Source organism: Pseudophryne corroboree, chromosome 7 (genome assembly GCF_028390025.1).
Source record: "Pseudophryne corroboree isolate aPseCor3 chromosome 7, aPseCor3.hap2, whole genome shotgun sequence".
NCBI lineage: Eukaryota > Metazoa > Chordata > Amphibia > Anura > Myobatrachidae > Pseudophryne > Pseudophryne corroboree.
Window position 1 is genome coordinate 424786207 of NC_086450.1, and position 24385 is coordinate 424810591.

The window sequence follows — 24385 nt, forward strand, 5'->3', positions numbered from 1 at the left end:
AGTGAAAGCCCATTCCACGAGGAAAGTGGGCTCATCTTGGGCGGCTGCCCGAGGGGTCTCGGCTTTACAACTTTGCCGAGCTGCAACTTGGTCAGGGGCAAACACGTTTGCTAAATTCTACAAATTTGATACCCTGGCTGAGGAGGACCTTGAGTTCTCTCATTCGGTGCTGCAGAGTCATCCGCACTCTCCCGCCCGTTTGGGAGCTTTGGTATAATCCCCATGGTCCTTACGGAGTCCCCAGCATCCACTAGGACGTTAGAGAAAATAAGATTTTACTCACCGGTAAATCTATTTCTCGTAGTCCGTAGTGGATGCTGGGCGCCCATCCCAAGTGCGGATTGTCTGCAATACTTGTATATAGTTATTGCCTAACTAAAGGGTTATTGTTGAGCCATCTGTTGAGAGGCTCAGTTATATTTCATACTGTTAACTGGGTATAGTATCACGAGTTATACGGTGTGATTGGTGTGGCTGGTATGAGTCTTACCCGGGATTTAAAATCCTTCCTTATTGTGTCAGCTCTTCCGGGCACAGTATCCTAACTGAGGTCTGGAGGAGGGGCATAGAGGGAGGAGCCAGTGCACACCAGATAGTACCAAATCTTTCGTATAGAGTGCCCAGTCTCCTGCGGAGCCCGTCTATTCCCCATGGTCCTTACGAAGTCCCCAGCATCCACTACGGACTACGAGAAATAGATTTACCGGTGAGTAAAATCTTATTTTCTCTGACGTCCTAGTGGATGCTGGGAACTCCGTAAGGACCATGGGGAATAGCGGCTCCGCAGGAGACTGGGCACAACTAAAGAAAGCTTTAGGACTACCTGGTATGCACTGGCTCCTCCCTCTATGACCCTCCTCCAGACCTCAGTTAGAATTTTGTGCCCGGCCGAGCTGGATGCACACTAGGGGCTCTCCTGAGCTCCTAGAAAAGAAAGTATATTTTAGGTTTTTTATTTTCAGTGAGATCTGCTGGCAACAGACTCACTTCTACGAGGGACTTAGGGGAGAGAAGCGGACCTACCTGCTTGCAGCTAGCTTGGGCTTCTTAGGCTACTGGACACCATTAGCTCCAGAGGGATCGAACATAGGCCCAGCCTCGGTCGTCCGGTCCCGAAGCCGCGCCGCCGTCCCCCTTGCAGAGACAGAAGCAAGAAGAACGTCCAGGAAATCGGCGGCAGAAGACTCCGGTCTTCATTAAGGTAGCGCACAGCACTGCAGCTGTGCACCATTGCTCCCTGTGCACACCACATACTCCGGTCACTGATGGGTGCAGGGCGCTGGGGGGGGCGCCCTGGGCAGCAATTAGAGTACCTTAAGAGTGGCAAATCACACATAATATAGCCTAATAAGCTATATATGTATAAAATACCCCTGCCACATTATGATTATAAGAGCGGGAGAAGTCAGCCAAAAAAGGGGCGGGGCTATCTCCCTCAGCACACTGGCGCCATTTTCTCTTCACAGTGCAGCTGGAAGACAGCTCCCCAGGCTCTCCCCTGTAGTTTTCAGGCTCAAAGGGTTAAAAAGAGAGGGGGGGCACTAAATTTAGGCGCAAATCTGTGTATTATAGCAGCTATAAGGGAAAAATCACTGTGGGTAGTGTGAATCTCTGCATTATATAGCGCTCTGGTGTGTGCTGGCATACTCTCTCTCTGTCTCCCCAAAGGACTTTGTGGGGTCCTGTCCTCAGTCAGAGCATTCCCTGTGTGTGTGCGGTGTGTCGGTACGGCTGTGTCGACATGTTTGATGAGGAGGCTTATGTGGAGGCGGAGCAGATGCCGATAAATGTGATATCACCCCCTGCGGGGTCGACACCTGAGTGGATGGACATGTGGAAGGAATTACGTGACAGTGTCAACTCCTTACATACAAGGTTTGACGACATAGCAGATGTGGGACAGCCGGCTTCTCAGCCCGTGCCTGCCCAGGCGTCTCAAAAGCCATCAAGGGCCCTAAAACGCCCACTACCTCAGATGGCAGACACAGATGTCGACACGGATACTGACTCCAGTGTCGACGACGATGAGACTACTGTACATTCCAATAGAGCCACCCGTTACATGATTACGGCAATGAAAAATGTGTTGCACATTTCTGATATTACCCCAGGTACCACAAAAAAGGGTATTATGTTTGGGGAGAAAAAAGCTTCCAGTGGTTTTTCCCCCATCTGATGAACTAAATGTGTGAAGAAGCGTGAGTTTCCCCCGATAAGAAACTGGTAATTTCTAAAAGGTTACTAATGGCGTACCCTTTCCCGCCAGAGGATAGGTCACGTTGGGAGACATCCCCTAGGGTGGATAAAGCGCTCACACGTCTGTCAAAGAAGGTGGCACTACCGTCTCAGGACACGGCCGCCCTAAAGGAGCCTGCAGATAGAATGCAGGAGGCTATCCTGAAGTCTGTATATACACACTCAGGCATTATACTGAGACCAGCTATTGCTTCAGCATGAATGTGCAGTGCTGCAGCTGCGTGGTCAGATTCTCTGTACCTTAGACAGGGACACTATATTGCTAACCATAGAGCATATTAAAGACGCAGTCTTATACATGAGAGATGCACAGAGGGATAATTGCCGACTGGCATCTAAAATAAACGCAATGTCCACTTCTGCCAGGAACTCGGCAGTGGACAGGTGATGCTGATTCTAAAAGGCACATGGAAGTTTTGCCTTACTAGGGTGAGGAGTTGTTTGGGGATGGTCTCTCGGACCTCGTTTCCACAGCTACAGCTGGGAAATCAACATTTTGCCCCATGTTCCCTCACAGCCAAAGAAAGCACCGGGTTAAAGGCGCGTCCTTTCTGCCCAGAGGCAGAGGTAGAGGGAAAAAGCTGCAGCATACAGCCAGTTCCCAGGAACAAAAGTCCTCCCCCGCTTCCTCTAAGTCCACCGCATGACGCTGGGGCTCCACAGGCGGAGCCAGGTACGGTGGGGGCCTGTCTCAAGAATTTCAGCGAATTTCAGCTCACGGGTGGATCCCTGGATTCTACAGGTAGTATCTCAGGGGTACAAGCTGGAATTCGAGATGTCTCCCCCTCGCCGTTTCCTCAAATCTGCCTTGCCGACAGCTCCCTCAGACAGGGAGGCAGTGCTGGAGGCAATTTACAAGCTGTATTCGCAGCAGGTGATAGTCAAGGTACCCCTTCTTCAACAGGGACGGGGTTACTATTCCACAATGTTTGTGGTACCGAAACCGGACGGTTCGGTGAGACCCATTTTAAATTTTAAATCCTTGAACACTTATATACGAAGGTTCAAGTTCAAAATGGAATCGCTCAGGGCGGTTATTGCAAGCCTGGATGAAGGGGATTACATGGTATCACTGGACATCAAGGATGCTTACCTGCATGTCCCCATTTACCCCCCTCACCAGGAGTACCTCAGATTTGTGGTGCAGGACTGTCATTACCAATTCCAGACGTTGCCGTTTGGTCTGTCCACGGCACCGAGGGTATTTACCAAGGTAATGGCAGAGATGATGATACTCCTTCGAAGGAAGGGAGTTATAATTATCCCGTACTTGGACGATCTCCTTATAAAGGCGAGGTCCAGGGAACAGTTGTTGATCGGAGTAGCACTAGCTGGGGCAGTGCTACAACAGCACGGCTGGATCCTGAACATTCCGAAGTCGCAGCTGGTTCCTACAACGCGTCTACTGTTCCTGGGGATGGTTCTCGACACAGAACAGAAAAAAGTGTTTCTCCCGGAGGAGAAGGCCAAGGAGTTGTCATCTCTAGTCAGAGACCTCCTAAAACCAAAACAGGTGTCGGTGCACCATTGCACGCGAGTCCTGGGAAAGATGGTGGCTTCTTACGAAGCAATTCCATTCGGAGGGTTCCATGCAAGGATCTTTCAGTGGGATCTGTTGGACAAGTGGTCCGGATCGCATCTTCAGATGCGTCGGCTGATTACCCTGTCTCCAAGGGCCAGGGTGTCGCTGTTGTGATGGCTGCAGAGTGCTCATCTTCCAGAGGGCCGCAGATTCGGCATACAGGACTGGGTCCTGGTGACCACGGATGCCAGCCTTCGAGGTTGGGGGGCAGTCACACAGGGAAGAAACTTCCAAGGACAATGGTCAAGTCAGGAGACTTCCCTACACATAAATATTCTGGAACTAAGGGCCATTTGCAATGCCCTAAGTCAGGCAAGACCCCTGCTTCAAAACCAGCCGGTGCTGATCTAGTCAGACAACATCACGGCGGTCGCCCATGTAAACCGACAGGGCGGCACAAGAAGCAGGATGGCAATGGCAGAAGCCACAAGGATTCTCCGATGGGCGGAAAATCATGTGTTAGCACTGTCAGCAGTGTTCATTTCCGGAGTGGACAACTGGGAAGCAGACTTTCTCAGCAGACACGACCTCCACCCGGGAGAGTGGGGACTTCATCCAGAAGTCTTCCAAATGATTGTACACCATTGGGAAGGGCCACAGGTGGACATGATTGCGTCCCGCCTCAACAAAAAGCTAGGATGTTATTGCGCCAGGTCAAGGGACCCTCAGGCGATAGCTGTGGACGCTCTGGTAACACAGTGGGTGTACCAGTCGGTGTATGTGTTCCTTCCTCTGCCTCTCATACCCAAGGTACTGAGAATAATAAGAAGGACAGGAGTAAGAACTATACTCGTGGTTCCGGATTGGCCAAGAAGATCTTGGTACCCAGAACTTCAAGAAATGATCTCAGAGGACCCATGGCCTCTGCCGCTCAGACAGGACCTGCTGCAGCAGGGGCCCTTGTCTGTTCCAAGACTTACCGCCGCTGCGTTTGACGGCATGGCGGTTGAATACCGGATCCTAAAGGAAAGGGCATTCCGGATAAAGTCATTCCTACGCTGATTAAGGCTAGGAAAGATGTGACCGCAAAATATTATCACCGCATATGGCGAAAATATGTTGCTTAGTGTGAGGCCAGGAAGGCCCCAACGGAGGAATTTCAACTGGGTCGATTTCTGCACTTCCTACAGTCAGGAGTGACTATGGGCCTAAAATGGGTTCCAGTAAGGTCCAGTTTTCGGCTCTGTCCATTTTCTTCCAAAAAGAACTGGCTTCATTGCCTGAAGTTCAGACTTTTGTTAAGGGAGGGCTGCATATTCAGCCCCCGTTTGTGCCTCCAGTGGCACCGTGGGATCTCAACGTGGTGTTGGATTTCCTGAAGTCGCATTGGTTTGAACCACTTAAATCCGTGGAGCTAAAATACCTCACGTGGACAGTGGTCATGCTGTTGGCCTTGGCGTCGGCCAGGCGTGTATCAGAATTGGCGACTTTGTCACGAAAATGCCCTTATCTGATTTTTCATAAGGATAGGGCGGAATTGAGGACTCGTTCCCAATTTCTCCCAAAGGTGGTTTCAGCTTTTCATTTGAACCAGCCTATTGTGGTGCCTGAGGCTACTCGTGACTTGGAGGATTCCAAGTTGCTGGACGTAGTCCGGGTCCTAAAAATCTATGTTTCCAGGACAGCTGGAGTCAGAAAGACTGACTCGCTATTTATCCTGCATGCACCCAACAAGTTGGGTACGCCTGCTTCAAAGCAGACTATTGCTCGCTGGATCTGTAGCACGATTCAACTTGCACATTCTGCGGCTGGACTGCCGCATCCTAAATCTGTAAAAGCCCATTCCACGAGGAAAGTGGGCTCTTCTTGGGCGGCTGCCCGAGGGGTCTCGGCTTTACAACTTTGCCGAGCTGCTACTTGGTCGGGTTCAAACACATTTGCAAAATTCTACAAGTTTGATACCCTGGCTGAGGAGGACCTTGAGTTTGCTCATTCGGTGCTGCAGAGTCATCCGCACTCTCCCGCCCGTTTGGGAGCTTTGGTATAATCCCCATGGTCCTTACGGAGTTCCCAGCATCCACTAGGACGTCAGAGAAAATAAGATTTTACTCACCGGTAAATCTATTTCTCGTAGTCCGTAGTGGATGCTGGGCGCCCGTCCCAAGTGCGGATTGTCTGCAATACTTGTATATAGTTATTGTTTAACTAAAGGGTTATTGTTGAGCCATCTGTTGAGAGGCTGTTATATTTCATACTGTTAACTGGGTATAGTATCACGAGTTATACGGTGTGATTGGTGTGGCTGGTATGAGTCTTACCCGGGATTCAAAATCCTTTCCTTATTGTGTCAGCTCTTCCGGGCACAGTATCCTAACTGAGGTCTTTAGGAGGGTCATAGAGGGAGGAGCCAGTGCACACCAGGTAGTCCTAAAGCTTTCTTTAGTTGTGCCCAGTCTCCTGCTGAGCCACTATTCCCCATGGTCCTTACGGAGTTCCCAGCATCCACTACGGACTACGAGAAATAGATTTACCGGTGAGTAAAATCTTATTATAATAATCTGCAAAACATTCAGGGGCCCATTTATCATTAATATTTGTGGCTCTTTAGTTTTCGGGGGTTAGCTGCAAATATTAAGCATGCAATGTATGTAGGAGGGACCTCAGCTGGTATCTCCGATACCTGCTTAGATCCCTTCATTCCCACCGGCAGCTGCATCCCCCCATAGGGGGTGCGATGCTGCCAGATTTACCAGTATCCAGGGCTGCTTTCTCAGAGACAACAAGCTTAAAAAAAAAGAAAAAGAAAGCTTGTGGCTGCCCCTGTCTAATGGTGCCTCTGGCTCCAGCCACCACCAAACTCAAACTGGCCAGGCTGGGACTGGCGGTGGGGTATAGGCCCGAGCATTCTGGGAGCTGAAAGCTTAACTCCACTCCAACCACCTACGCCCCATACTATCCATGTAGACCCTATGAAGAAAAAGAGATAACAAAGGTAGGTCTACTATATCTCCTTTCGGAGCCCCTGTTCCAGGTGATACATTCATCCAGTGTGATTGCATTTTGCAATGCGATCTTGGGTGGTAACATTGCTCCCAGATTGCATTGGTAATGCGATTTTTGAAAAATGTCCCCGTTATTATTTTAACTGTCACCTTATGAAAAACAGGATTTAAGCTTCAGTTTCTATAAATATATATATATATATATATATACACACATACACAGGTTGAGTATCCCATATCCAAATATTCCGAAATACGGAATATTCCGAAATACGGATTATTTTGAGTGAGCGTGAGATAGTGAAACCTTTGTTTTCTGATGGCTCAATGTACACACACTTTGTTTAACACACACAGTTATTAAAAATATTGTATTAAATTACCTTCAGGCTGTGTGTATAAGGTGTATATGTAACATAAATGCATTCTGTGCTTAGATATAGGTAACATCACCATGATATCTCATTATGGTATGCAATTATTCCAAAATACGGAAAAATCCCATATCCAAAATACCTCTGGTCCCAAGCATTTTGGATAAGGGAGACTCAACCTGTATATATAATTTTATATATATATGTATTTATATATATCAACAATACCCTATGCGCTGAAAACTGTATACTTGCACCCTTTTGGTTGATCACTGCAAGCAGGGACTAAAAATAGAAACAGAACAAAATACCTCAGGTGCGCAGTATAAATAGGAAATATATCCTTAACCAGCAGGTTTTATGTTATTGTTGCATTGTAGCAAAAATATTGTATTATGCTTCATGTGAAGGCACTATATTCCTCTGTTTATTACACATGAATACATTTTTTAAGGAAACTTTATTAATGCTTTTTAAATAAAAATACGGAGATTCAAAGACACTATAAGGGTATTAAGGATATATTTCCTATTTATACAGCACATCTGAGGTATTTTGTTCTATCTATCTATCTATCTATCTATCTATCTATCTATCTATCTATAACCAAACTGATGCTTTACTCAAGTCTGTTACACATACAATACTAGCCTGGCTGGATCCGCACTATAATATGTAAGGTGTTTTACAGCTGGCCAGAATAGAATGAGCAAGGGGTACGAACACAAGTCAGCACACTAATAGTTAAACACAAGTGTTATTTCCCATTTAGTGGTGACCCTTATTTCCTTTTGCCTGGCTTAGTCGCATCAGATGCAACCACACTAGCAAGGGCTTTATCTGATCTGGTTGCACAGGATGTGACCAGGTCAGATAAACAGATAAACCGGAAGGTCCCTCTGAATCCCGGCACCCTCCCACGGTGTTTGCCGGGGTGCCGATCACTGCTGATAGGTCAGCATGGCAGGAAACACCCCCCACCCCAGCAGCTGCAGACAATAGCAACCTCCCCAGTGTTACCGGTGACTCTCCGGGCTTTTAAAATGAAAGCCGTGATGTTCCAATGGTGATGATCGATGTTTGAAAACTTAATTTTGTTTTCAAATATCAAAAAAAACTTTTTTTTTCCCACTAAAATCATTTTGGGTAAGGTTAAATAAATGTTCTTCACCTAATTCACGCCTAAAAAAACCTGACAATTTCTGAGCGTTTTTTAGAGGGGGGGAAAAAAAAAAAAAAAAAAAAACAACTAAAAGGAAAAGCTCATTTTAAGCACAAAAGCCCCAGATTTTTATTCCCAGCTGTTTATAGTGAGTTCATGTTACCAAGCGAAGGAGGTGTGCAGGCAGGCCCACAGGCTATCATCATTGGTGAGAGAGGTCAGGGAGCGAGCTGCGTTGCCATTTCTCTGGTGCACGAAGGGTGTGAATGCCATGTTACTCCGAAGGGGGCGCTGTGGGCAGCCGAACTGCTCTGCTTCAAACACCTGCAAGGGATAAAATAACAGTTAAAGGTAGTTTGGTTGCTATGGACAACTCCACTTTCTCTCTTTTGAAATATTGATACATCTTCCCCTTATGAGTTATATTCTTCCAACTGAATTGGCCTGTTTAGTTTCATTTTTTTAAATCTATTATTTCTCTTTCATCCATCTGGGGGACGCTGCGCACTTACTGATGGGTTAGAGCAGTGGTTCTCAAACTTTTTCTTAATTACGACGCCCTAGAATATCAGAATTCTTTTCACGGCACCCCTAGGCCAAAAGTTTCTTACTGAGCAATTTAGAAAGAATTATTAAATTAAGTAAATTGTGTCTATATGTCATCCTTAGGTTCAGTTATGTGGGGAGGGACATGATTAGCAGCCACCAGCACTGGTTTTGCCTGTTACATTGACCATAAATAATTTAATTGGTCCTAGATCACTAATTCAAGCCAATCTGCAAGTGTCCTGAGGCACCCCAAGGTTCCGCGGCACACAGTTTGAGAACCACTGGGTTAGTGTGTGTGAAGGGAGTTTGGCACAGAACCTATAGAAACTAACTCCTCCCCCCTCTAACCCCTCCCATTCCCAGTCTGTCACAGAATCACCTCAGTTTTAGTTTTGTGCCTGAGGAGTACAGTCACAGGTTTTTTTGTCTATAGTTTTTAGCTGTTTCTTTTGTTTTGATTTCAGTTTTCTTACATACTTAGTCCCTGTGTACAGGTGACAAGTGTAGCAGGAGTGGGGTTAGCTAGTTAAGAATTCTTCCCACTCTACATGGCCTCTGAGAAGCCACCAAACTAAGGTCACTGGGGCTTGCTTATTCCGGTCAGTGATCCGGGGAGGCATTTCTCAGGTAGGACAGCCACAGCCTGCCTGGGCAGTGTTGGGCTGCTGCTTCCATTGATGTGTGTAATGCCGTGTTTCTCTCTTGCTCCCCTCCTCCCACTTTTGTTCCCACTGCGGTGTGTGTCATAGGGCTGGGTTATATGGGGACTGTTTGACTGGGGGGCATTAGTGACTAAGGGGGTCATTCCGAGTTGAGCGCTAGCTGCCGTTGTTCACATCGATCAGGCTAAAAATCGGCATTTCTGCGCATGCGTATGGGCCGCAGTGCCCACGCGCGACGTACTTTCACAAAAACCTATGCAGTTTCACACAAGGTCGAGCAGCTCTTTTCAGTCGTTCTGCTGATCGGTGAGTGATTGACATGAATGGGGCGTTTCTGGGAGGTAACTGACCGTTTTCCGGGAGTGTGCTAAAAAACGCAGGCGTGTCAGATGAAAACGCAGGCGTGCCTGGGGAAACGGGGGAGTGACTGGCCGAACGCAGGGCGTGTTTGTGATGTCAAAACGGAAACTAAACAGTTTGAAGTGATCGCAAGGTAGGAGTAGGTCTGTAGCTACTCAGAAACTGCAGGGAAATATTTAACCACACACTCTAACCCATCAGTAAGTGTGCAGCGTCCCGCAGACGGAATCAGAGAGAGAGATTTTACGGTAAGTAAACAAAAATCCCCTTTTTTTTCTTCAATTAAATGTTATTGTTAGCTTTCTATACAAACTGTGATTGTATGCCATGTCATTTAACACACTAATTTTTCAAAATGAACTAACGTAATACTGCGCTACATTGTCACGCATAATATTTACAGAGAATGCATCACACACATAACATTAATGTATATCTGCACAGTGTCACTAAACCAGGCATGGATTTCATGAGCTATCCCCAGTCCTACACTGCCAGACACTGTAAGGAATAGTGTCATCACCGCCACTGGTGGGGTGGGTGGTAGTTGGGCCAGGTGCGGTAATGTATAGCGAAAAAGAAGTGATCAACTGATCTGTGGATCACTCAGGATATAGTCTGGTTTCCTGTGATCTGGTTTCCAACTGATCTGGGGATCACTCAGGAAAAGTCTGATTCAAAATTCTGGATCACTCAGGAAAAGTCTGATTTGAGGCATTTTTTATATTTTCTCTAATTTCAAAAGCAATGGTATCAATAAAACTCTCCCATAGTGACAAAAAGGATTCGGTTTCTGTTCTTTATGCAAAGACATTTCTGGCCAGTCCATTATACATAGAAAGAGTAGGAGGAGTGGTATGGATCCATTGCTATACCTCAAATTATTCAAATATCCTATCTACTTCTATATCATTTATTTTTAACATATCCCCTTTCTTATGATGCTCTAATAAGGTGATAATACAGTCTATACTTTCACCAGTTATGGTCACTTATTGAATTGCCTAGTTGTTTTCAGTAGCATATATAACGCATCACAATCATCATGCCGTTTTATAATTAAATATAATGGATTGATTGGTTTGCAGGCTAATAGGTAACGGGCATGCTTTCCACAATGATGTCCTCAGACACAATCTCTTAACTGATGACTCGGCAATGGTTGACTTATAGTTTGTTGTTTCTTTAACTGGATTGCTGTAAAAATTAAAAATTTAAATTCTGGTAATCCCAAGAGTATAATCTGCATTATTGGGGGAAATTATGAAATAGCAAAAAAGACACCCTCCATGGCTCTACTCACTTTTAGTGCCTTTCCCTGAAGTTCATCTATGACCCCTCGGATCTTGGACAACAGGAAGGGCCAGGAGTTGATCAGATAGATTCTGTCCATCATGATGATTATGATACTGTACCAGCGCTGAAATCCACGTGCTAGACTGTCCTTGATGAAGAACGTGTGGCTGAACACAAAGCCATGCTGCTCGTCCCCAAAGAAGATGGGACCTTCCCGACCGGGGCAGACCTGGACAACACAAACATCAATGACAAGGTCACTGACTGACCAGAAAACACCATCTCCACCCTCACAGACACAAGGCAGATTCTCACTGTCTTTTTAAAAGAGCAGGGATCTATCGCCCTGATCGCCTCCCCGTAAATCCGCCTATGGGTTGAGAACCGCTGCTCTAAGCAATAAAAATTAAAGGTGAGTTTCGTTAGTGTCAAATCAAATGACTTGATATCATAAGACATTGGCCAAGGGATTGAGGGGGTCCTCTAACTTCTCCTTGCACAAATGGGGATGTGGCAGGTGGAGTATAGTCACATTAATGCGTTAAAATTCTTAGTTGAAGAAAGGAATTGCAAATCTGTACTAAAACCAGAGAAACCAATCAGGATGTGTCTTTGTGCAAGTCCACCAATGACAAGAGGTGTGTGTGTCAGCAGCAGTACACAAAGAGGAAAAGCTTTGTCCTCCGGTACAGCCTAGAAATGATACAGCTCTGGAACCTCAGTGGTACACATGGGGATTATAATAGGACCTGTCAAACCCTACACGGGTATATCATGTTCTACATGTACTTATTATACTGAGAGCGTGATGTGACACAAAGTCTCTTCTTTGTTAGTATTGTAACAATGTTATTACTGTATAATAATCTGTTTGGCTTTCTCATCAGCTGTTCATTAGATAATATAAGAGTATATAATATAAGAGTATTTTATTTTATTGCTGTTATTTAAAAAACAGACACAGAGAGAGAAGAAGCTCCTCCTACAGCAGCTCTTGTTTCATTTTAGCTATTACATTATCATACTCAACACCATTTACAGGATGGAAGCCTCTGGCTTTAACACCCGGGGCTATTCAATTACAGCCCCTTTTCCTTGCACGTTAATTCATAGAATCCAGGAAAAGTTCCTGTAGCTATGGGTAACGTGTTCCAGGTCCCCGCAATCAGGGCATTTAACACGCATTCCTTTTCAAGCCTCTCTCAGGCTCTGACAAAAATCTGCGTTAAGTGCAGCCTGTGGGCTGATCGTGGACTCTAACTGAATAGTCCCGGCAGATCAGTTACCCTGTTGTAATTAACCGCGGCTAACTGAAGGGCAGATTCAAACCCTGGTGCTGATGTGCAAGAATCAATATGAACCGATTTATGCACATCTGCGTATGCCGGTACGCACATGTGCAATGTTCTAAACTGTGTTCTCTTCAGAACGCAATTTAAGACCTGGAGGGGGTGGGAACGGGGCGTCGTTTTAGCGGTGCGGTCCGGACAACGCAGGCGTATCCAGACCGTCTGCGTGGTGGACCGTAGTGGCTGTGTGACATCACACACAGCCGCTGCGACCCTTAACATGGCGGGTAGCCGTCTGCCTTCACAGGCAGAGGGCTACTCTAAACATGAGAAAGCATCACCGCCGTGCGATGCCCTTGCATGTCTGCATGGGGGGTAGGGCTGGATTCGACATGCGAGGCGGACTTTCCCTGTGCTGGGCGTCCCCCCGCATGTCAAAGAAGTTGATCGTAGATGTGTGTTTTCTCGCACATCTACGATCGGGTCTGAATTAAGGGCCTCATTCAGTAAGGATTGCAGTTCCTGCTAAGAACCAGTTTCTGCGATCAAATAGTTGCCGCCCAGAAAGTGAGAAATAATGCGCATCATAAAAACTGCAAATGCATCGCAATATGTGGGCTGATCGCAAAACCATACGCAATTACTGGGACATCGAAGATTTTTCCTATCTGCGCCAGGCAAGCTTGTCACAATTTTTGCTACACAAGAAGCTGGAAGTGGTCATCGCTGACGTCAGAGGCCATCCTTAAAACGCCTGGGCACATCTGCAGTTTTTCAGACACAACCAGAAAACGGCATGTTTCCGCCCAAAAATGCCATCTTCCTGTCACTCAAACAGCGGCTACATTGCAATCGCAATATGTACACATTTTTGGTTGGTGTTTTTGCTAGCGCATGCGCAATGCGAATGATAATCGCCCGGATTATGATTCGCAAATTTTACAATCCTTACTGAATTAGCCCTGAATCTGGCCCCTGGTGTCGATTTTCAATCCCACCAGAAGACTTTCCCTATATTTCCCTGGGCAATATGAATTTGCAGCTGTAATGTAACTGAAGACTTGCATAGGGTACAGACAGTTTGTTGACAGAGTAATCTTGTATTCCTTCATTTATTAGGATCACAAAGTCTATGCATATTTCCCTGAACTGCTAGCAAACCCTTTAAACAGAAGATAGTGGACTTTTCCTCAGTACTACTGGTGGAAAAGAGTCACCTCTAGGAATGCGCTAATCGTAGAATTTTGGGATGTGATAACTCATAGTACTGAAGTACCTAATTGGCCATGATCTAGCCGGATGCCGGAGGTACTGTACTGCAATTGCTTTTTCTGCAGTAATCACATTTCAAAGAACATTTAATCATCTGAGCCGTGTTGTCATTATTACCTCACAGCTCAGGCTCCGCACACAGGCTTGGCGCACAATGCTGAACAGTTGCGGATTGTTGGGGTGCTGATGGCTGACATATTTAATGGAGGTTTCCTTATCATGGCTAATGTATCCAGGATGTCCAGCAGCCAAAGACCGGCAGCCCTGAATGTGGACAGAGAAATAATGTTTGAAACATTCTTATCACTACTACCATACAATATGGTTTACAGCTGCCAGTTGCATGGCAGGTGATCAGGATATACCCCCAAGAAAAAAAGGATCAGTCCAGAAGTTAGTATAATTCATTCCCAACCGTTATTCCTACTCACCTCACACATGTCTGACTTCTTGAGCCTGGGGCTGTTGGACTCTGCGCTAGCTCCTTCCGCAGGACTGTGTGAACGGATCCTGCTGCTCATCTGGATGCCCCCTTCTTCCTCCTCCGCCTGCTCCCCATGGCCCAAAGTGTCCCCACAAGTAGCCCCTTGGGGCAGCGGAGAATGCAGAGCCTCGGTGCAGAACAGAGTGCGTGGTCCATGGAGCTCACAGAAGTGGCACAGCGCCACCATGGCATTCATGTTGTCTGCCGAGAGTCCTCTAATCCAAAATGCAAAGACGTCACAGAGCTGCTGGTCTCATGGAACCCAACCAGCAGCCATGTAATGCTGCGGTGCTTCAACACGGGCTAAAACAAATAGAAATAAACCTACAAAATAAAATGTTGTGTCAGGATTCTCTACAAACCTATGAAAGTGGTTAGTAGGTTTTTTTCTAGTATTGATTAACTTTAATACTTATTGAAAATGAAGCACAGTCAATCTCTCCTGTGATCACAAGAGATTTGATGCAGAAGGATCCCCACAGCTCTCACATGCTCAGTATTTTATCTACTAATAAAGTTGGGTTTTGAAACTTTTTTTTTTTTAATGTTTGCGGGAGCCTGCGAGATTCTGGCGAGACAGTCATTAGATTTAAGGGTCTATTTATGAAGCAGTGGAAAGAGTGGAGAAAAGGACCAGCTTTGAAGGAAGCCTTTATCGAATACATTCTATAAAATGTAAGGGAGATGCTGATTGGTTGCTATGGGCAACCTCTCCTCTAGAAAACAATATGACCCGGCACCTATTAACAAGCCAAATACATGCAGCTTATTCCATGGGTATACTTAACCCATATACAACAAGGAAAATGTACAGAAAAATGAAAAAGTGCTAGTAATTGGCTAACACATATTTAGCTTTTATTTAAAATTTATAAGCATATAGATTATCTCAAGAGCTTGAACATATATCGGCCGGCCGAACACACAGAAAATTATAACTTACAAATTACACATAATTACCCTTCCCACTACTGGGATAAAAAACAGTAATAAAAATATATATGCAAATTTGCAATAGTAATTGTGATCCGCTAAACCTGTATAATGACTTTGTATACAGTTTCCAATATAGAGCAACCAGCAGATACTAGGTGTACTTGATAGAATATTTGTTGCCCAAAAAGGTGATGGCACTTCAATGAAAATTCTAAGTGTTCATTTTGTTCACCACAACACTCAAGGCAAATGAAGTTGATTGTTACTGTGTGGAGAAAGAGTCCATTGGACTGCAATTTATTTAATTTGGCAGTGATGAAAAAAGCTAAAGCCTTATCATGAATGGACTGCATACAGAGGGAGAGTCATTCCATCATTTCTATTGCAGGGCTGAAAGCCTGATAGTAAAAAGAAGCAGATTGCAGAGAGAAAATGTTTGTAATGAATGAATGAATTGTTACCGCTGTCCTCCCGGCCACTGGTGCTTTTTAACCGTTGATTGTGGCCATATCCAGAGGTGATGCGTGTCTGCAACCCGTAGATAAGAGCATGCATTCATTCCAAACATTTTCTCTCTGCGTGCTGCTTCTTTTTACTATCAGGTCTTCAGCCCTACAATAGCAATTATGGAATGACTCTCCCTCTGCATGCAGTCCATTCATTTGTCTTGAGTGTTGTGGTGAACAAAATTAACACTTATAATTTTCATTGAAGAGCCATCACCTTTTCAGTGTGGGCAACAAATATTCTATCAAGTACACCTAGTATCTGCTGGTTGCTCTATATTGGAAACTGTACAAAGTCATTATACATACGTATCAGGGTGACAGAAAACCGCAGGATTAGGTGCCATCGAGGATGGTTTAAGTAAGATAAGGATAAGGACATAAGGGTTGGGGGCCCTGCTCGTGAGAGCTTACATTCTAATTATTCTATATATTACACTGTATCATCCCCACTATAATCCCATGTAACACTGTTTGATGCCCCCCTATAACCCCATGTTACATTATGTCCCCCATATAACACCATGATACACTGTATAATCTCCCCTATAACCCCATATTACACCACGACCCCCCCTAAGATCCAATGTGATGTGTCCCCCTATAAACTCACTTTACACTGTATCTTCCCCCATGTTACACTATGTACCCCCCCATAACTCCATGTTACACAGTATCATCCACCCTTTAAACCCATGTTCTAATGTATCATCCCCCCCATAATCCCATGTTACACTGTATACTCCCCCCATAACTCCATGTCACACTGTATCATCCCTCCATAACTCCATGTCACACTGTATCATCCCTCCATAACTCCATGTCACACTGTATCATCCCTCCATAACCCCATGTTACACTGTATCATACTCCCATAAACCCATGTTATAATGTATTATCCCCCCATAACCCCATGTCACACTGTATCATCCCCCCATAACCCCATGTTACACTGTATACTCCCCCATAACCCCATGTTACACTGTATCCTCCCCCATAACCCCATGTTACACTGTATCATACTCCCATAACCCCATGTTACACTGTATCATACTCCCATAACCCCATGTTATAATGTATTATCCCCCCATAACCCCATGTTACACTGTATCATACTCCCATAACCCCATGTTATAATGTATTATCCCCCCATAACCCCATGTTACACTGTATCCTCCCCCATAACCCCATGTTACACTGTACCCTCCCCCCATAACTCTGTGTCACAGTGTATTATCCCCCCTATAAACCCATGTGACACTGTATCCTCCCCCTAGGACCCCGTGTTTCACTACATCCCCCCTATAACCTCATGTTACACTGATTGCATCCCCACCTTAACTTTATATTATACGGACTGTATACCCCAGAGCAGGCACTCATACCCACCTGTCAGGTCGCCATGTTTACATCACATGACAGCTGACTGCTCTCTAGGCGAGGACACTGTAACGGGGGGGTGGGGGGGATACAGACCGTACACTCCGGGAAACAGTGTCACAACAACGCGGACATATGGTTACACCGCCCGCACCGGGTGTAATGCTGCCGCGAGTAGGGGGGCCGGCGGGTGTCGCAAGAGATTTCGCCAATACCGCGGGTCCCCCCTACAGAGCGAGAGAATGGTCTGACCCGCAGCGCCTGCACGAGGTATGTCAGCTGATCCGGCCAGCTCAGCTACTGGGAGCTGTCATCTGCACATGCTCCCTCCAGTGGTGTGAGCGTGTTACTGCAGGGCAGAGCTAGTCACTCTCCAGCGTCTACTCTAGCAGAAATCCATTATAGTCTTATTACCTCATGGTACAGAGGGTATCCGGTTGATAGTGTCTAGTTATGTTAGACAGTCCATAGATAGACACCATATGTTAGACCGACATTAGGTCGACAGGATCAAAAGATCAACATGAAAAAGGTAGACTGTACAAAAGGTCAAGTGTCAAAAGGTCGACATGAAAATGGTTGACATAAAAAAGATTGACAATTTTTTTTTTTATTTAACATGGTTTTGGACTATTTCATACCTTCTCTATCCATGTCGGCATAGAGTTGGTTATAAACCTTGTGGCAAACGCAGCAAGCCACCGAGCCCGAAGCGTGACGAGTGAAGCGAGCCCCGCGAGGGTATGCCTTTCTACAAGTGGGGGTCCCAGATGACAAAACTATCCACACAAACCACAAAAATGCAAAAAACATGGTGTCTACCTTTTTTATCTCGACCATTTTCATGTCGACCTTTTGACCCTGTCGACCTAATGTCCGTCTAACATATGGTGTCTATTTATTGACTGTCTAACTAGACACTGTCTATCAACCCACACCCGTACAGAATTAGTAAGCCACATACTGCCTTCCCCACTACAGTATGACCCAAACCATACTTCCCTTCAGTGGCACAAGGCTGCCTGGTGCTGTGGAGTGCACATGGACCCATAGCACCTAGGGGGCCCAGCACCACACACCCTTCACCCCTACTCTAGCTGGGGAGCACCACCCAGAGCCCACCAGCACTGTGCCACCGAGTCTTTCCTCTGAGCAGGCACTATATATTTCCACATAGGGGTGCGCAGGGGGGGTGCCTCGTGCGCACATGCACCCCCTAATGTCTGGCACTCCGATCACACATGCCTGATGCAGGGATCGCCGAGCAGGCTGATTACTGTCCCCTCTGTGCTGCACCCTGTCAGGACTGCAGTACTGATCGGACGCCTGGGTTAATCAAGGGTGCCACTGCCACCAGCTTTCAAACTCCCGGCTCCACCTCCATGTACAAAAACAGTGTGATGTGACGTGATTACATCATGCTGATCGCACCCGCCACATGCCCACCTCTATCCTTCTATGCTATGCCAACGCTAGCCACTGATGAGGAGCAGCATGCAGCCAGCGTTCCTCTTAGGAAGACAAATTCAATACTGGCAGGTGGTCGGCAGGAACATTGACACGTCACTCGTTTTTCCAGCAGCAGCAGTACTAGTCTGTGACTGTCAGTGTTAGTGAGTGACTGACTTGTAAGTAAGCTGCTGCAGCTTACAGGGGAAAGTGAGAGGGAGCCAGACCAGGCTGAGGAGGAGCAGTGTAATTGCAGTGAGTGCCATCAGGGGTGTTTGTTTGGTGCACTCCACAACATCTGACAATGTATCTGCTTTATTAGGATTGGTACAAGGGTGGATATTTTATATTGCGTTGACCGTCAATAGATGGTGCTAGACACACCCAAAAGGTGGTGTAGACACACCCCTCCGATGGTGCACCCCCTAATAAAATGTGCTGCGCACGCCTATGTATTTCCAGATATATCACCAGTAAGATGACACTTCCAGAATAGGGGTTGGTTAAAAAACAAATAATGGGCCAGCAAAAGTCATATATCTGACATGATAACAGTAATGCTATATTATCACGTAGCAGAGGACCAACAGAGCAGAGGCACCTTGCTGTGACTTACTACATCAGTGCAATGTACGTACAGTAACTAATATCTCTGCACTATTATCATGTTGGATGTATAGGAAGCGGTCACCATACATCTAGTCGAGATCCCGGACGTCGCAATGCAGATGTAACATGTGCGGAGAGAGTTAGATTTGGGTGTGTTCAAACTGAAATCTAAATTGCAGTGTAAAAATAAAGCAGCCAGTATTTACCCTGCACAGAAAGAATATAACCCACCCAAACCTGAATAACCCCCTCATACCCCTTTCACACCGCACAAACAACCCAGTATCGACCCGGCATATTGCCAGGTCAACACGGGTCAGTGTCCGATGTGAAAGGGCCATGTCCGAATTCTCGGGTCGCCTGACCCAGTAATTCAACCCGGGTAATAAAAAGGGTTATTCCCGGGTTGAATACTGGGTCAGGTGCAGTATGAGTGGTTTGCCAGGTCGATGCGACCCAGTGCCCATTCACAGCATAGGGAGAGGCAGCGTGGAAATGAGCTCATCTCCCAGCGCCTCCTCCACCCCCACTCCCTCCCCCGCTGCCGGCTCCGCCCCCCACCGCTATGGCAATTGACTCGGCAATTTCCCGGGTCGGGAAGCCAGCACATAGTCTCCAATGCCGGATCCCGCCCGGGAAGGACCCGTTTCCAATTCCCGAGTGGGATCCGGCACTGGAGATGTGAAAGCGGCATGAGTCACCTGTGCTTGAGCATGTATATCACTAAAATATGAACTGTTAGTTTGCCTTGAGGACCGAGGTTGGGAAAGCATGGTATAGACTAACTCATCCCTTACATGTGATGGACCAATAAACTGATTTGGACAAATACCATTCTGTGAATAATTGTATATCTGGTGTAAGGTTATTATACAGTAAATTAAAGAACATCTTGTGCTTTTGATTAGGGATTAATCCAGTTCAAAATCAAGGAAGATAAGGAGAAATATACGTTATGGTAAGAACTTACCGTTGATAACGGTATTTCTCCTAAGTCCACAGGTTCCACAGGATAACAATGGGATGTGATAGAGCGACAGCGGATTGGCACCAAACGATCACAAGCTTTCAGTCCTACCAGGATGCAACGGGCCCGTCCATATATCCTCGCCCACTGGCTCAGGCAAATCAGTTGGATTCCAAAGCATTTAGGCAGGAGCATCATGTAGAGCCCTAATCAGGCAAGAAGAACACACATGCACACCTTTCCATACAAGAAGGAAGAGGTTTAGGGAGTAGAAAGATCCTCAAATCAGGTGCGTCAGGGTGGGATCCCTGTGGACTTAGGAGAAATACCGTTATCAACGGTAAGGTCTTACCATAACGTATATTTCTCCGGCAAGGTCCACAGGTTATCCACAGGATAACAATGGGATTTCCCAAAGCAATTTAGTGGTGGGGACGCTCCTGATTGGACAGGAGAACCTTACGCCCGAATTCAGCGTCATGAGAGGCAAAAGTATCCAAGGCATAATGTCTAATAAATGTGTTAATGGAAGACCATGTGGCTGCCTTACATATCTTTTCTGCTGAAGCTCCATTTGTGCTGCCCATGAAGGACCTACCTTACGTGTAGAGTGAGCAGAGACATTATCCGGAACAGGGAGATCAGCTTGAGAATATGCTTCTGAAATCGTCATTCGAAGCCACCTCGCCAGTGTCTGTTTAGTAGCAGGCCATCTCTCTTGTGAAATCCGTAGAGAATGAACAGAGAATCTGTCTTTCAGATGGCACTGGTACGATCCACGTAGATCCTTAATGCCCGGACCACGTCCAGCGACGCATCTCCCGCAGAAAGTTCCGATACCTGAAAAGCCGGGACTACAATTTCTTCATTAAGGTGGAATTTAGACACCACCTTCGGAAGATACCCAGACCTAGTTCTGAGAACTGCTTTATCTGGATAAAAAATCAGAAAAGGAGAACAACATGACAGCGCTCCTAAATCTGACACTCTTCTAGCTGATACCATAGTCAGTAGAAAGAGAACTTTAGCCGTCAGTCATTTAAGATCCACTTTATTAATACCACTTTCAGACTGACAAAAATTTCCCGAGTTATTGCACATGAATGCGCATCAACCCGGGAAATTGCTCAGTGTGAAAGGGTACAGGAACAATATCCCGGGACGAGCGTCCCAGGTCTCGACCAGGGTTGAATCCGGGATCGTTTCAGGATGCAGTGTAGTGTGAATGGGCCCTACCCGGTATACAGTACCCGGGACTGTTAAAAGGCCTCTCATTGGAGCTTCCCCGGGCTCAGAAAAGATGATGTCATCATCCAGAGCCCGGGGGAAACATCCAGGAAGCGGAGGAGACAGTCATGGCGACCTGGACAGATCAGGAGGTGAAAGAGCTGCTCAGCATAAGGGGTGAGGAGGAGATTAAAAAACAGATCACAGGCAAAGTGAAGGATGCAGTCATTTATAAAAACATTGCAAAGCTGCTTGAAGCAAGAGGCATTATACGTACACAACAGCAAGTTGTACATAAAATGAAGACTCTAAAGAAGCAGTTCTTGAAGGTGCATGACAACAGCCGTAAAAAGAATGGGGCTGACCAGAAAAAATAAGATTTTACTTACCGATAAATCTATTTCTCGTAGTCCGTAGTGGATGCTGGGACTCCGTAAGGACCATGGGGATATAGCGGCTCCGCAGGAGACAGGGCACAATAATAAAAGCTTTAGGATCAGGTGGTGTGCACTGGCTCCTCCCCCTATGACCCTCCTCCAAGCCTCAGTTAGGATACTGTGCCCGGACGAGCGTGCATAATAAGGAAGGATATTGAATCCCGGGTAAGACTCATACCAGCCACACCAATCACACCGTACAACCTGTGATCTGAACCCAGTTAACAGTATGATAACAACGAAGGAGCCTCTGAAAAGACGGCTCACAACAAGAATAACCCGATTTTTGTAACAATAACTATGTACAAGTATTGCAGACAATCCGCACTTGGGATGGGCGCCCAGCATCCACTACGGACTACGAGAAATAGATTTATCGGTAAGTAAAATCTTATTTTCTCTGACGTCCTAGTGGATGCTGGGACTCCGTAAGGACCATGGGGATTATACCAAAGCTCCCAAACGGGCGGGAGAGTGCGGATGACCCTGCAGCACCGAATGAGAGAACTCCATGTCCTCCTCAGCCAGGGTATCAAATTTGTAGAATTTAGCAAACGTGTTTGCCCCTGACCAAGTAACTGCTTGGCAAAGTTGTAAAGCCGAGACCCCTCGGGCAGTCGCCCAAGATGAGCCCCCTTCCTTTTGGAATGGGCTTTTACAGATTTTGGCTGTGGCAGGCCTGTAACAGAATGTGTAAACTGAATTGTATTACAAATCCAGCGAGCAATCGTCTGCTTAGAAGCAGGAGCACCCATCTTGTTGGGTGCATACAGGCTAAACAGCGAGTCAGATTTTCTGACTCCAGCCGTCCTGGAAACATATTTTTCAGGGCCCTGACAACGTCAAGTAACTTGGAGTCCTCCAAGTCCCTAGTACCCGCAGGTACCACAATAGGATGGTTCATGTGAAAAACAGAAAACACCTTAAGGAGAAATTGAGGACGAGTCCTCAATTCTGCCCTGTCAGAATGAAAAATTAAGTAAGGGCTTTATATATGATAAAGCCGCCAATTCTGACACACGCCTGGCTGAAGCCAGGGCTAATAAAATATCTCACATGGAAGGTGACGATGCTAAGTCCACAGTGGTGAGTGGTTCAAACCAATGTGACTTTAGAAAACTCAAAACAACATTGAGATCCCAAGGTGCCACTGGGGCACAAAAGGAGGCTGTATATGCAGTACCCCTTTTACAAACATCTGAACGTCAGGCACTAAAGCCAGTTCTTTCTGGAAGAAATTCGACAGGGCCGAAATTTGAACCTTAATGGACCCTAATTTTAGGCCCATAGACAGTCCTGTTTTCAGGAAATGTAGGAAACGACCCAGTTGGAATTCCTCTGTAGGGGCCTTCTTGGCCTCACACCACGCAACATATCTTCACCAAATGCGGTGAAAATGTTTTGCGGTTACATCCTTCCTGTCTTCGACCAGGGTAGGGATGACTTCATCTGGAATGCCCTTTCAGGATCCGGCGTTCAACCGCCATGCCGTCAAACGCGGCCGCGGTAAGTCTTGGAACAGACAAGGCCCCTGCTGGAGCAGGTCCTTTCTTAAAGGTAGAGGCCACGGGTCTTCCGTGAACATCTCTTGAAGTTTCGGGTACCAAGTCCTTCTTGGCCAATCCGGAACCACGAGTATCGTTCTTACTCATCTCCCTCTTATGATTCTCAGTACTTTTGGTATGAGAGGCATAGGAGGGAACACATACTCTGACTGGTACACCCACAGTGTTACCAGAGCGTCCACCGCTATTGCCTGAGGGTCCCTTGACCTGGCGCAATATCTGTCTAGTTTTTTGTTCAGGCGGGACGCCATCATGTCCACCTTTGGTTTTTCCCAACGGTTTACAATCATGTGGAAGACTTCCCGATGAAGTCCCCACTCTCCCGGGTGGAGGTCATGCCTGCTGAGGAAGTCTGCTTCCCAGTTTTCCACTCCCGGAATGAACACTGCTGAGAGTGTTATCACATGATTTTTCGCCCAGCGAAGAATCCTTGTAGTTTCTGCCATTTCCCTCCTGCTTCTTGTGCCGCCCTGTCTGTTTACGTGGGCGACTGCCGTGATGTTGTCCCACTGGATCAATACCGGCTGACCTTGAAGCAGAGGTCTTGCTAAGCTTAGAGCATTGTAAATTGCCCTTAGCTCCAGTATATTTATGTGGAGAGAAGTCTCCAGACTTGATCACACTCTCTGGAAATTTTTTCCTTGTGTGACTGCTCCCCAGCCACTCAGGCTGGCATCCGTGGTCACCAGGACCCAGTCCTGAATGCCGAATCTGCGGCCCTTTCATAGATGAGCACTCTGCAGCCACCGCAGAAGAAACACCCTTGTCCTTGGAGACAGGGTTATCCGCTGATGCATCTGAAGATGCGATCCGGACCATTTTTCCAGCAGATCCCACGGAAAGGTTCTTGCGTGAAATCTACCGAATGGGATCGCTTTGTAAGAAACCACCATTTTTCACAGGATCCTTGTGCAATGATGCACTGATACTTTTCCTGGTTTTAGGAGGTTCCTGACTAGCTCGGATAACTCCCTGGCTTTCTTCTCCGGGAGAAAACATCCTTTTCTGGACTGTGTCCAGAATCATCCCTAGGAACAGTAGACGTGTCGTCGGAAAAAACTGCGATTTTGGAATATTTAGA

General features: G+C 46.4%; 1 protein-coding gene across 2 annotated transcripts in view; it reads right to left on the bottom strand.

The window, feature by feature from the left end:
* FLCN (folliculin) overlaps positions 1 to 17329 on the bottom strand; it is a 46861-nt gene extending 29532 nt beyond the window's left edge. Inside the window, exons 1-5 of one of the 2 annotated variants that reach the window (XM_063934831.1) lie at positions 17060 to 17329; positions 14176 to 14531; positions 13862 to 14008; positions 11191 to 11412; positions 8480 to 8640 (exon numbers count right to left, since the gene is read on the bottom strand). In XM_063934831.1, the coding sequence (XP_063790901.1) occupies positions 8480 to 8640; positions 11191 to 11412; positions 13862 to 14008; positions 14176 to 14424 (779 nt within the window). In that variant the 5' untranslated portion in view covers positions 14425 to 14531; positions 17060 to 17329. Of the gene's footprint in view, positions 1 to 8479; positions 8641 to 11190; positions 11413 to 13861; positions 14009 to 14175; positions 14553 to 17059 lie in introns of both variants that reach the window. The other variant, XM_063934830.1, reaches the window with a different exon arrangement.
* Positions 17330 to 24385: the final 7056 nt, after the last annotated feature.